This window comes from Glandiceps talaboti, chromosome 12, assembly GCF_964340395.1.
Source record: "Glandiceps talaboti chromosome 12, keGlaTala1.1, whole genome shotgun sequence".
NCBI classification, from domain to species: domain Eukaryota; kingdom Metazoa; phylum Hemichordata; class Enteropneusta; family Spengelidae; genus Glandiceps; species Glandiceps talaboti.
This window is the reverse complement of record NC_135560.1, coordinates 11,727,335-11,742,254: the sequence shown is the minus strand read 5'-3', so window position 1 is coordinate 11,742,254 and position 14,920 is coordinate 11,727,335. Positions and strand designations below refer to the sequence as shown.

Sequence of the window (14,920 nt, the reverse complement as noted above, 5' to 3'; positions counted from 1 at the left end):
ATGAATGATAGTTCGGATAGGTACAGACGGTATGTTACAATGTAACACTCACAGGTATGGTTTATTTAGTGGAGACATTGTTTCGAATAAGGTTACAGGCATTCAAAGTGGTTCTTGTCTGAGTCAAAGGTAACAAACGCCCTTACTGTTTCTGGTGTTCAAAAAGTTGTAACTGCTTTTGTGAAGCACTGTTGCAGTTATCATACAATTAATACTACAGATTGGTGAATATACGGGCACACAGCCTCACAATGAGCGCCGTTTTTCAAACGGAAACAAAAAGACTACTGGGTCAATTGTAAGGATGTTGGTTAGACTGTATGTACTTTTCAAACAACTATGATCTTGGTATTGGTTGTATATAAACTACGACAAAAAACGTTCTCGATAAAATCAATATTACAGTTGTTTATCTTACAGTGACAGTATCACAAGTGAAAGTTAGAAAAACTAAACAGCTCACTTTGCATGTTTTATAAAAATTGACCAACATTAAATGAAGGCACCGCTAAAATATTGTCAACGTGTTTATGGCTATAAGACGCGTTGACCTTTGCTCTATTCCATTTCACTTCTATGTTTGTTCAACATAGCAAAATGATAATACTCCATTCATATTCCTTTGTAGACACATTTCGTGAGGGCCACAGGTCTAGAATTATTCTTTCATCCGGGTCACACCGTGACGTGGCAATTACAGATTGGTTGGTGAACTGATAATGAAATGAGATCGACTATGTTTGACCAGTTTGTGACCAAATGACGACAATGTGCAGTTACAAGAAAATTATGCAACTTTTAGACGATCCTTTACAATCTAGTTGACAACCATTCTTGGTGGACATTTGCAACATCACAGTTGTCTCATAAACATGTATCGTACACTGCAGAAAAACAGTAATAATTGCATCGAATTTTATAAATTATGTAAATTCTCTCTAAATCATTTTGGTATAATATTGGATAAGATGCATGTTCTCTAAATATGACCAACGGACACAGTTGCACTATGACGGGAGGAAGGACGGCTTGATGTTTCCGTCGCGTTATCCTGTTGACCAGCTTCCGATACAATGGTCAACCCTGAACTTGCACTTCTTGGTGGTACATACGATGCCTTGGGACGGCTGAAACCGTTCGTTCTATCGTCCAACCCTGCACTCCATGTCGATGATGGCCGTGGAGTTACAATGGTGACATCGAATTTTTCTTCGGGGTCTTCAGGTTGAATTTGTTTCTTGGGAGGTTCCATACATTTGACGACGATGACCGTGGTGATGATGATAATGATAATAAGCCCGGCAACGCCGACAACAACACCAATAACAATCTTAATGTTTCTGTCATATTCATCGTCAGAAGCTATAAATGAAAATGATGATAGACAGAGAATGGTTAGTTACACTCTACGACAACATAATACAGTATACACTGTGTTGTAGATAACATGTGGATATAGCTCAGTGGTGTGCTTATGTGGACGGTCTCTGCAATATGCGCAGCAATATTCCGATATAGCGAAGACCGTTTTCTTACTATGAACATGCTCTGGCGAATCAGTATCCCGGTTGGACGTACCCCTATGGGACGTATACCAACCCTTGACAAATTTACACTTAACCTGATGAAACAGGCTGAGGATCAGTCTATACATATGCGACGTAAAAACCGTTAATGATAAACACATATAGAGGTTAACATACCGTTTATGACTGGCCCTTCTTCTGTTGTCATATTTCCTACTGTTGAATTTAAACAAAAACAATGTTTTATGTTAGCATATATATAGCAACAGACAAATTTCTACTGCCAGTGATAGTATCACCTTAATCCCGAATAGATATCGCCTTATTGCTTTGTGAAACCATGAATATCCCATGCCGAGTAGCACTGAAGAAAACTTTTGAGTTAGTGTTAGAGTTGCCATGCCATATGGAATCATAGTAGAAAAGTCCCATTTGGTCTTATCAGTTTGTAATACACATAGTAATTTTAGGATATTTCTAACTGTCAAAATTCACATCTTTGAGAAGCAGAATGACACAGATCAAATTCATTATAGCATATCAAGATGCAGACTGAGAGGTTTGTCGTCCGATGTGCTCGCTTGTTACAGACTTTAGCTCGCTTTAACATGTTTAACAAGGGCGCCATCAACTGCGAACCTTTTAGTCTAACTAGTGTGTTCTACATAAGTGTATTCACAGGGATCACACAACACATGACGGCATGGTCATATCAATGTTTACTGAAATCTATGTGCCACATGAGCCAAAGACAAGGAAAAGGAAACGTTTGATTATAATATATATATTGTATAATAGTTTTAATACTGCGGAGTTCGGAAGTTTGACGTAGACCTTGGGTGTACATGTGTTGAACCAAGCAACGAAAGCAAAGCAATGTTAGTATATTCTATTGTATATCCTAAATGAATATTCTTACAGTAACCTATCTATTACTACACAATTAACTAAGTTTGCCCTTTAATTGCACACAGCAAATTTGTACAAACTATCTTCCTTTAATAATTCATCACTTCGCCACCATCGATATCTCTATATACCAACTATCAAACTACTTTCTGACATTTAAGATTGTAACCAAAATTGTATAATTGTATAATTGTAAAATGGAAATTTGCATGACAACGACCATCTAGCCATGACCTTTCTATCATTTAGACATCACCAGGAACACTCCAAATATATCTGAAACAAATCTACCCAATAGATTCTGTGTTTAAATTTTGACCCAAAAATCGCATTGTTTAATTTGTACCTCATTTCCATATGACAATTATGATATCACCTTCTATAGAATAATTTGTCATCTAGACATCCTTAGGAACATCCCTAACAAATATCAAACTCGTGGTTTTGAATAAATCACACATTTACATAAAATGTGTATACTAACAAAGCTATGCATTCCAATACATCTAAAGAACCTGTCTAATCCATACTCTGCGTAGAAGACTTTTAGATGTGATTTTGCTTTCTGGAAGTGTTTTTTTTTCAGTTCAGACGGTCTGTGTCAAACATTTGAACTCCACACTAGTTTGCAACAGAGTATATACAAGGAGCAACAGGATAGAAGATTCCACCCCTCATTCATCTTAAACATTCATCAAACATTATTACACTTGTGGTTTTTACAGAAGTTTTATGTTATAGATATAATCCAGATAAGATATTTACGTATTATGTACAATTACTGTTACATGAAGGAAGAGAGAAGTATAAATGTTTGCATGCAGAAAATATTTTACCAAATAAAAGAGATTTATCATTATATTATAATAGGTATTCGCAAGAAGAGAATATGTCGATATTCTCTATACAAAGGTACCTGCTGCACTGGATTCTGTAGTAGCAGTCAATACAGTTGATATCGGTTCTGTATGGAATTAAGCCCAGCGAGAAAATATGATCAACAAAACACAAATTATAACAATACAAACATTCAAATGGACATTGTTACATATACATGATTAAGGTATGTATGTGTATGTGTATTTGTATGTATGTATGTATGTATGTATGTATGTATGTACATTTATGTGTATGTAAAAGTGTATGACTGGCTGACTGGACAAAGATAAAAAATACGATAAAATGGCGAGAACGATTTTGTAGCTTCTTACATCATTTGCACCTATTGGAAATAAGAAAGAACCGCCCCGTTCTAATTTCATTAATATGTTATGGTTTGTATTATATGTATCTCTCACCTGTTGTAGGAACAGCGGCAGAAAAGACACTGAAGGTTGACAAGTGAGTCACTTGACATTGAACCGTGTTGTCATCGTTCTCAATCGTAGTGACGCCATCAGTCGACCAGTTAGAGGCAACCTCATCCCAATATTTACAGGTGTACACTAAACTACTATCTGGGCTATTTATAGTTAGATTAACTATGATTGGGTTCGACAGGCCAGTGATGTTTAGGGTTTCATCTGAGAAAAAATAAGGAATAAATGAAGACTGGATGAGTCAAGGGAAAACAACTTGTTGAGTCACAAATCAATGAAAATACACTTAAAATAAACACTTTAACTAAATTGAATTTCTACGAAATCTTGGTAATGGTTTAATTTTATGACACAAAATAAACACAGTCTGTTATAGACCGATAACGATATTCACAATTCACAATGCTGCGCTGTTTGCGATACACTGCTTAATATCTTGCAACTTGTAACTTGCAAGAAAACGTCAGAGAAACTGATGACATACAATACAATGCAGTGCAGTGCACAATGCACGCAAAACCACCTTTTACAGATACAAAATATCAAGTATGAACCAGTTATAATCCACTGCACACAATAAAAATATTCCGAGTCATAGGGAATGAAAACAATATATACATACAATTGAATCCAAAAGCTATCGTCAAATACGCGTGTCCATGTGGATAAAGACATACTAATTAGACACACATGTTAACAGGATAAACAGAAAACAGTAACATGGCAACCGCACTTATCCCATTCAGCTGACTGAATTTAATACTCATACCTTGGCTTGGCAGTACTAGTACCTACAGGACCTAGTTTGACAGTACTCGGTTCACCTGAAATATTTGGTTTAGCCATGAGTGGTTTCTTGCCGATACAATGATAAAGTTTTATAGTTATATAATTTTTTTTTCAAGTTTACCTGAGTTAGGATCTGCAAGTTCGATCGACAATATGTCAGATGCTCTGGAGTTTTTATCTTCGTCGGTGGTGGACAGCAAATCAGTGTTTGAGTCGTAATGATTGGTTTTCACTGATGTACCAGCGCAAGTGCCACTGTCACATGTCCATGCTGCAGTATACCTGTTCATGGTGACAATGGACGTAAAGTACATTAATTCTGTGTACAACATCTCTATACTCTGAGGATACTCACGAATACACGTTTTAAAATCAGAAAGAATCAGCAGGAAAATGGACCATGAGTTTTTTCTTAGGCAGGTATTTGTGAATTTAAGAGTTCTTGAGTCTATGTCAACTTACGTGTTTCTAAGATCATCACCGAAGTCAATACTTGCTCCTCCAGATGATGAGAATGACTCATCAAGGACATTCTTCTCAAGACGCATAGTTACTCCCGTAGAAGAAATATCTGTAGCCCCTCCACCTAACGATTTACCACGTATCAATGATTTCACGAGTTTTGTCATACCAGTCCTGTAAATTAAGCAGAGAATAAATAACTTTTGTTGTTTGCTTTTCGGTGTCTTTTTTTCTCTTTCCAGTGAAATAGAACCATCGATATCTTGACAGTACAGTCCAGATCTGAACTCACCGGCATTTATCCAACATGGCTTCATTCCAGACAGGGTCTAATCCTGCGGCGACATTCTGGATTTGGTTCAACATTACACGTGCGTTTTCGTCCTTAATTACTGCACCGTCAGTCGAAGAGAAAACGTCACTGATATCCTTCACAGAGTCCAAGAAGTCGTCTGAAAGATATATAGGTGTATAAGTCATTAATATGTCCCTTGTTGGGGGTGAACTGTTAGTATACATATGCAACATGCTATGATGACCGATAATAACAAGGCTTCCACGCTCAAACCCACAGCCCCCAATATTAATATTCTAAACATCGTCAAACTTAGGTTTGTATATGAATAGAAAGCTTACCTCTGCAAGTATAATCTGGGTGTTCATAATTGAACGCTGTCTATGTGTGCAAAACTTCAAAAGTTATGGAATGGATTGCTAATTGAATTAAATATAAATGCCATGGTTATAGACTTAGCCCGTAGAGTCGTCTGAGGGGCTAGTAATGATCCCTACGGCAAAAGTCTTATCTGAGGTCTATGAAGTCTGATACACATGCGCCGTAAAGGTAAACTCGAACCTCATCTAGAAACATAACAAGACCATATAATACTCACCTTGACTATCGATCGACATGTCTGAAGTTACAAGTTGGGATACTTGATCAATGAGAAGGACAGCGTCATCAGTACTCAGAACTGAAGTACTTATTACATTTCCAACGAGCGTTAATAGACTCTGTTGGTCGGATGTTGTTGTATCAGCGTATGAACGCTTACGACGACGACGACTACCAGAAGTTTTCGTCACCAGCATGTTAGTATTGACGAGAGCGCCGAGGTAATCACCTGGTGAAAATCAAAGCAATAATAATGTGTGTAAACAAGAATTCTTACTGGAGGCTGTAGCTTATTTGTTCGTCAAATTTTCTTTCTGTGAGTTTGATAGTCTAATTCGAAATTATGATATTTATGTACTAAATCATTGGTAAATTAATCATTATTATTGTCATATCATATCGATGACGTAATCATTTGTGATATGAGGAGGTAATAAACGTCATCACATTCACTGTAAACGTCACCACTGAGGAATCAAGTTTCTGATTGGATAAGACAATGGCATTTCGAATAAAAGCAAACGAGATGATTCTAGCTATATCTCGCAAGAGCGTCGCGTTTGTTACCCAACAAATGTTAAACTTCCATACCTTGGTATTCCATAGGTTCAATCTGGTTACTTCTGAAGTCGGTGATTTCAGAGGCACTAAATGACGACTTGACAGTGACGTTGACCTCTGAACTGAATTCTTCACAACTGTATTTGTCACACACCTGTAAACAAATGATGTAACAGTTTGCTAGTACACAATATTACGATGGGATATAGTTGAATCGATACAGAAAAATGGAAAATGGTCTTATAAATTATCTACAGTCGTTGTCAAACCACTTGTCTTTGACCTTGACTAGAGTGACTTCGGTTGTGGTAAAACTTCTAAATCGAGATGACGTGGTATGTCAAGCTACAGAGACGAACGCTTAGCATATTTACCCTTGCTACGAAGGTATTATTGTTGTATCCATCTCTGACTGGTTTACCAACACCGGAAGTAGATGGTTCGGATCCCTTTTGATTGACAGCTTCAGTATTACCATCATCATCTTTCACCATAAAGATTTGATAGCTGAGTGGATATGCATCCTCGTCCGCGACACAATTTTCAAGTAGGTAGTTTATCTAGGTGCGTAAAACATAAACATCTGCTTATTCCAATACAATGTATCTTGTTTGTTTTAGTCCACACCACTTTCGCCATTATAGCCACTATTGAATAACACATTGGTGGGTGTTTGATTGATTGATTGATTGATCGATTGATTGATTGATTGATTGATTGATTGATTGATTGATTGATTGGTTGGTTGGTTGGTTGGTTGGTTGGTTGGTTGGTTGGTTACGATGAACACAATGTATTTCCAAGAAACATGTTTCAAAAACATGTATTTTCACGTTGTTCACTGTGATCAAAATGTTTTCACTATTATGATTTACCCCTTGAACATTACAACGTTGTTATTTGTATTGCATTTACCTCTTCCATTTCTGTATAGGATCCAGCGCCATCTGCCACAGTAAAATCGCATGACGTCACACCAGAACGAACAGAGAAGGAAACCTTGGAAACGCTGGATTGGCCATCTTGATCAGTAGCTGTGACCTGGACATTGTAACTTGTACCTTTGACCAACAAACCTGTAACAGAAGTATGATAAATTTAATCTTTATAAGACGTCGTATCCTTAACATTGTCTTAGTACTATTCTTGACCCGAGGTGGTCTGCTTCATGATGTCTAGACAGATTGTGATTACATGTACTGTGTCCAAATGAACACTGATTGCGAACATTTCAAGTAGGGGAGGGGCAAATGAATTGGTTAAAGACCACACAGTGTATATAAAGGGTCCCTATCATAGTTACTGTTTAATTTGAATGCTTACCGTGAACAACGCATGGATTCCTCCTTGAAAATCCAAGATATATCACAAGAAGTCACGAACATAAATAACAATTTATTTAACTTCTATCCACTGATTAAATGAAAACCCAATGTGAAAATGTTGCATACTCGTGTTATATATATCACTGTCAACATACCAAATCATTGCATACCATATGAATGTCATACAACCCATTTTATGTTAATTGTTCACTGTCTCGGTTTGATACAGTCACACAGAAACCAATTAAAAAAACTGCACATGCAGCCATCAAATGCAGACATCAAAACATTGACTTCCGTGTGTCTGTATCTAGTTCCAGTATCATTAAATCATAATTTCATTTAGACAATTGTAGCTAGCAATGAATTGCGATCTTGCTACCTAAACGTGTAGACTTTGCAATTTCTTATTGGGGTCTGCGTGGTTGTATCAAACAGAGCTAGCGAACACTAACATGACATGTGTTGTAACTGTCACTACACCATTAACTTGACTACACTTCAAGGAAATTGCCAGGGATTCTAACTGGTTTGATTCTTACTCCCCAGAGTCTGTAACTTTATGTATGCAACAACTGAACTAACTCGAGTTACTTACCTGATCTGATTATAACTTGTACAAAAGACATGTCGCCCCATGGTGAGGCGTGGATCTTGGGTACACTCAACAGACCAGACATATCACTGAAGTTAAAGTATCCATAACCACTATCAGTATCCACTGTTTGCCATACGACAGACACCAATGGAACGGTGTGTTTGATGAAAGCACTAATTGGAACTGTGTCTTCGTACGTTACTTTGTTTGTTTCACTGTTATCAAGCTCGACGATAACCTGAAAAAAGGAGAAAAAGTACATCAAAGATTGTAATATGTCACAGCTTTCAAAGTTTGAACACATCCTTTTTGTGGGTTCATAGAGAACGAATAGAAAACATCCTTTCAAATGAATTTTCACAAAGTATTGCAATTGTAACTTTATATCAGAGAAATTTTTTTTAAATTTTACCTGTGGTGGATTACCGGAGACTGCAGAAATTCGAACGCTTACAGTAGCCTGTCTGGTTAATTTGCTTATTGTCAATGTAAACAAATACGTTTTGTCAGCTTCCATATTCATGGCATCGAGACTGAGAACAGCGGACTCTGCAGCAGCAGTGGTTGGGAATAAGTTACCTTCCTCGCCGCTCATGAAGGAGTAACATGACGTGCTGTCAGTTTCCTACAAGAAAGAAATATGTCAAATGATATATTAGTGACGTCAACCGAAATAAATAAAAATCTACCTTTCCACTATTCAAACTAACTGTTATCTTCGTATTATCCTCCCAAAAACAATTTTGAACACGGGTCGGGATTACCGAAAAGTTTCATCGCACAGAGGTGAAACACAGAGATTCTTTTGTTTTTGTTTTGTTTTCGCACTGGCGATCATAATTTCAACAGCTCACCCTCATCATGATAAAACGTTAACATGACAAAATAAATTCATGAAGAAGTAAACAATAAATGTGTTGCAACTTTTACCTGTAGGCATGTCCAGGCATAGGTCATATCTACAGCAACGTCATCCGGGTCATATGAATCAGAGCCATCTATTTCCAAAGTACCACTATCTCGACCGACGGTCATCTCGGCACCACCACGAATGATGGCCACTAATGGCGTACTGACTGTGGTAACACTGATTGTAGCGGTGGCTATTTTAGAAGGTTCACTACTCTTGTAAACTTGGACGGTGAACATAATGACGTCATCACCTGAAACCGGAGGAGTAATATCAGATATTCATTACGTACATTTACTAAAGTTAGAAATAGTCTAAAGCATATTTGGTCTTCTAGCATGTTACTTGTAGTTTTAATTGTGCGGGAATCATTTTATTGTCACTTGCTGTAATCTAAGTGGATGTTCGGCAAAACACAATTTATTGATAACGCCCAATTCAAATAGGAAATAATTATCAAACTTTCTGTTAAAATCACTCACTCACTCACTCACTCACTCACTCACTCACTCACTCACTCACTCACTCAGAATTAACATGGTGAAAGAAATCGACCCACCATCATGAAAATAGTTATCCAAATCTTTATATACAAATAACATATCACACCGACTAGATAACCCCTAGTTTCAAACAACAAAGTTTGTATTTTATCTATCTTTACCTGGCAAACTGTTTTCATCAACGTGAAGTGTTCTCTTGTTCACTGTCTTCAGGTTCAATGGTACGGCACTGTTATCGACAGACCATGAAAAGACAGTTGTACCAGGTGGGACACAATCAGAATAGAACGTCACTTCAGCAGTCAAATCAAAGCTGCAAGAAAAAAACGTTACTTGCAAAGTTACTAGCTTGCAAACAAAGTAATATAGCAGCAACGCTAAACTACAACAAAAACGTTATTTATAGAGTGCAGACAACTTTAGAATATGTAGTATTATTATGATCAATAACATCTGTTGTGATATAGCAATCAACTGTGTCATACAGCAAAAAAAATATGACTTCGGTGATCAAAGTAACTGCAGAGATTCTTTGGTTTATTTTCATGTTCGACATTAAGACCCAAAACAAAAGATTTCGTCAAATTATCTGTTGTGTCGTCAAAAATTTACAAATCTACCAAACAAGCCATTACACTTATTGTACCTGAGCTACAAGACAAAACCGTTATTCAAAGTTGCGACCTGCAATATACGGTAACAGTGTTTGGACTCGAATTTTATTCGTAATTAGCTTGGAGTATATGAAGGAAACATGACCCCTGAAATCACAATCGAACCACATACATTTTGCAAAAGTTATGTAGTCTACTGGCTGGGCGAGAAATCAAGAACCTATTTTTCTTACTGTATCTTGCTAAAGCTTACCTGTCCGACACAGTGGCTGACGTGACATCAATGCCGTTTGCCACGACCTTGACTTCTGGAAGGGCAATTGAAGATCTTTCCACTACGTAGTATGCTGTGTGACTTTCACTGAAGAAGTTAGTAACCGTGAGGGAGAAGTTGTACGGTGTATCGGCGTCTAGTAAGGTACCATTGACTTCCAAATCTGAGGCTGAGAAAAGCGACAGAAAAATTCCATATATGGTCATAAAATCAAATGTGTTGTTGTTGTTGTTGTTGTTGTTGTTGTTGTTGTTGTTGTTGTTGTTTGACGAGGCAGTGAAATTACAACTTGTCTGTAGAGTACAGACCAAGTGCAGTTGACATGGAAGAAAGAATTACCACCCTGTCGTTGGTGTTGATTTGTAACTCCGATAGCTCTTGGGGTCACAGATCAGCGTCGTTGACAGGCTACGGGATGACGGACTTGACACTTACTGGTTACGCTGCTAAGTACTGTATCAACACTGGCTGTATCACCACTACTTTCCACATCCCACGAATACGTCATCGCTCGGGCACCACTGCCGGTTGATGTGCGTCCACTGATACGAACGTTTCCACAGCTTGGAATCTTGGGAGAACCTTGTAATATGGCTACTGGTTGCAAAGGTTGGTCCGGTCCAGCAACAGTTACATTACCCGCAGCAACACGGGAAATTTCTTGGAGGAAAGTTTTGACTGCACCGCTCCTGAGAGTTAGCACATCGCCTTTTAGAAACAAAATACAAACAGTGTGAATGCTGTAGTCCAAGTCAGAAATACATATACACGATTTGCGAAAGTTTAGAATAATTAGTAAACATTCATTATTTCTCTGCAATCTGTTTTTTATAGGTTAACTTTTGAAATTCTGTTTCTTTTGATGAGGTCATGAACGGTCCAAGCGATTCAATGCAGTGACTTTCAGAATGGTCAATGCAGAATGTAAAAGAAAGAAAAACTCGTTTCATCAAATGCATAAATATACTTGAGACAAGTTATATGGTTATAATATACCCCTTACCTGGTGTAACCAGTCCACTGCCTTTGCCGATGATAATAACTAACGTTTTGGGATCACGGAAGAAACAAGATGACCCTTGACCTAGCAAATCACTGCTGTCGTCATCAAAGATATCACTGCAGCTACTGAATGATGAGTACTGTACTCCTCTGTCGAATGTTACCACCATTGAAGCACCTGATGATCAAATTTTAGATGTTAATGTAGCGGTTTGGTAGTATGACGCCACCAACGTTTGTCTTGGTTTGTGCTTTTCGATAGTCATGTGATGTGTTTTGTTGTTGTTAACGAATGGCGGAAACTGAGTTGCATCTCACTGTGCACACTCGTCTAAATTTCATGGATCCGGCCGTTTATCGTTAATGAACAGACTGAATATTGTTCCTGCTACTAAATTTAGGACCAACGAAGCTGATGTTCGCAAGCAAAGGAGCTGGTCGACATAGTTGATGCCTTTGGGTCGTAGATAATTCATGTAGTCAGCGAAGCCAGTGAACTTGATGTTGCGTCAAGTACTAATGCCTATGGTCTTATACTTATACTTGATTTAGTATCGTATGGTCAGTATAACGACAAACCCTTAATTTCTTTATCTCGGTGTGTTCCAGTCATCGCCGGAACACCAGATTACCAGATTGTTTAATCAGAGAGTTCTACAAGAAGTTTGACTTGTTGATACTTTTGATTTCTTGGTCAACTATTCTGTATCCTCGGAGAGACATGCATGTGCGTTATGCAAATGAGGCAGTCTTTCGTCATTGTCGCATATAGATATAGTGAACCAAGTTCTGTACATGTGTTATGTTAGCCGTTTGCCGTTGAACATTTCCTGTAATTATCAACGACTGTGAACGCTATCCTGTGTGATTACCTTCATTGATTGATATTTCCTATCATCGAACGCTTTCCTGATACCTAATTCTACAATTGCTGTATACTATACGGGTTGAGTTGCTGTTGTTGTGTGTGTGTCATCAGATTGCCGAACGAGCCGTTGCCATTACCAGCTGTTGAAACCCTACAACTAGTAATCATCGTGTAGAGTTGTGTGGAATACTTTAGAGCTGGGTATCCTTTATTAAGCAATAGACACTTCGTGAACATTTATAGTAACTTTGTAACTGTGATAACTTTGTATTAGCATTGTAAGAACTTTTGTAGAATACTTTTGTACATATCTTTTACTGTAATATTTCCAGAGAGCCTTACTTACTGAACTTTGTAAATACTTTCCAGAAACTCTTAAACTATTTGTATTGACTACGGTCAAGACTCAATATCATCAATCCTGAAATAATTGTGAACAATAATAACGTTGGTTACTGTTATATCTGTGTCCAGTGATATTATTTATGTTTGTGAGCAACACTAATACGACTAAAAGCCCCCACGATCATGCACTAGTCAAAGTTTATACACAGTCCCTTTCTAAATGTAATTATAGTGATCCCTGTATTGTTTGAACTGAGTACATACAGCTTACATAATTTGGCGCCCAACGTGGGGCTGTGTTGCTGAATCTTATTTATTGACTGTGTTGCAGTGTTGTAGTGAAGAAAGTGTATACCTGTATGCAAATAGAGTGTATTTTAAACTTCAAAGACAATTAAGTTTTGAATACTAGCACTTTTTATGCTGTGAACTGATGGTATAGCACTCTTTATTGACACTTGCAATTGAAGTTCAGTATTGACTAGTGTGGTCAGGGCTCCCACTAAATGCTCTGATTGTTTATTTTTATTTATTTTACTGTAATAAGGTGCTTTAACATCTATTACTAGTATTTTAACAATAGTGAACATTGCTTTGGTGATACTGTTTACATTGTATGTTTTCACAGTGTTTGGGTATAATCACTATTGAATTTTTTATTTTACAATTTTACTGTGTGTACATATTGCTTGTACCCATTGTGTGCTAGTTACCATGGCTACAGGAGGTGTTGATACTGAGGAGGATATGCAGTGTTCTGTATTGGTTGATGATATTCCACTTGAGTATAACCGAGAGCAGATCCTTGAGCATTTTAGTAAAGTTGGAGATGTTGTTAAGATTGTATTACCAGTAGATACAGAAACACAACAACATGAAGGGTATTGTTTGTTTCAGTATGAGAACCATGATTCTGCAGTAAAGGCTATTGATACTCTTAACAAGTCAAAGTTAGGATCTTCAACATTGACAGTTGCACATGTACCTTCATTTATGAGAAAACAACTCAAAATGTCAGATGTTAGCAACAAACCTACTGGTGATGATGACACAGCAGACTTAGCAGTACAAGAACAGTTGCCAAGGGAGCAAGATGGTTATCAGGGGAGACCAGCAGAGCGCCCTCTCAGTAATTTAAATACTGTTACCTTACCAGTTGGTAGTGGTGCACAACACTCTAGTGTGACACTACCAGCTGCACTATTTCAGCCTCCACGCTTATCTACTTTTGCTGGTAACTCAAATACTAAGGCAGATGTTAGTTTTGAGGCATGGCAGTATGAGGTTGAATGTTTAATGAAGACACATAGTCCTGATGTTTTGATTCCTGTTGTCCGAAGGTCACTCAGAGGTCAACCAGGAGAGATTGTTATGCGTTTAGGTTCTACTGTTTCTATTACAGCTATAGTCTCTAAGTTGGAAGGGATTTATGGTGTTGTAGAAAGTGGTGCTACACTGCTGCAACAGTTTTACAATTCTGTTCAACGGAATGGTGAATATGTTGCTGATTATGGTTGTCGGTTGGAGTTGGCAATACACAAAGCTAAAGAGAGAGGTGGTATTACATCTGATGCTGTTGATGAAACTCTTAGAACTGTGTTTTGGCGTGGGCTTAGAGAACAACAAGTTAAGAACATTGCTAGACATGAGTTTAGGAATTGTGATTCTTTTGACAGGTTATTACAAGCTGTAAGACTTGCAGAAGAAGAAGTGAAAGAGTCCAACAAAAGTGATGTTGTTGTTACCAAAGTAAAGCAGTCACAGCCTAGTCATGCTCGCCAATCAGTGGTACAAGAACATGTTGCACCCAGTTCTACATCTGAAATTACTGCATTACGTGAAGCTGTGCAAGCATTGACATCTCGTATAGCTCAATTGGAAGGAAGAGAGACTACAGTACAAGTCCATGAAGAGAGAGGTAGACCTAGAGAAAGAAAACCCCGCAATAGACCTGTGAAATGTTACAACTGTGGTAAGGAGGGCCATATTGCGAAAAATTGTCCATCTCCAAAGAAGTCAG

At 37.7% G+C, this 14,920-nt stretch overlaps 1 protein-coding gene across 1 annotated transcript; it reads right to left on the bottom strand.

Annotated features, from left to right (window-relative positions):
• Window positions 1–979: 979 nt before the first annotated feature.
• LOC144442925 (uncharacterized) lies at window positions 980–12,300 on the bottom strand. Its single transcript, XM_078132298.1, has 17 exons — window positions 12,267–12,300; window positions 11,689–11,865; window positions 11,121–11,393; window positions 10,665–10,854; window positions 9,959–10,110; window positions 9,315–9,547; window positions 8,797–9,009; window positions 8,385–8,622; window positions 7,377–7,537; window positions 6,836–7,021; window positions 6,492–6,615; window positions 5,899–6,129; window positions 5,298–5,457; window positions 5,006–5,179; window positions 4,665–4,825; window positions 3,734–3,958; window positions 980–1,362 (listed from the first exon to the last, which is right to left on the bottom strand). The coding sequence occupies exons 1-17, from the start codon at window positions 12,298–12,300 to the stop codon at window positions 980–982; spliced, it is 3,315 nt and encodes a 1,104-aa protein (XP_077988424.1).
• Between the last annotated feature and the right edge of the window lie 2,620 nt (window positions 12,301–14,920).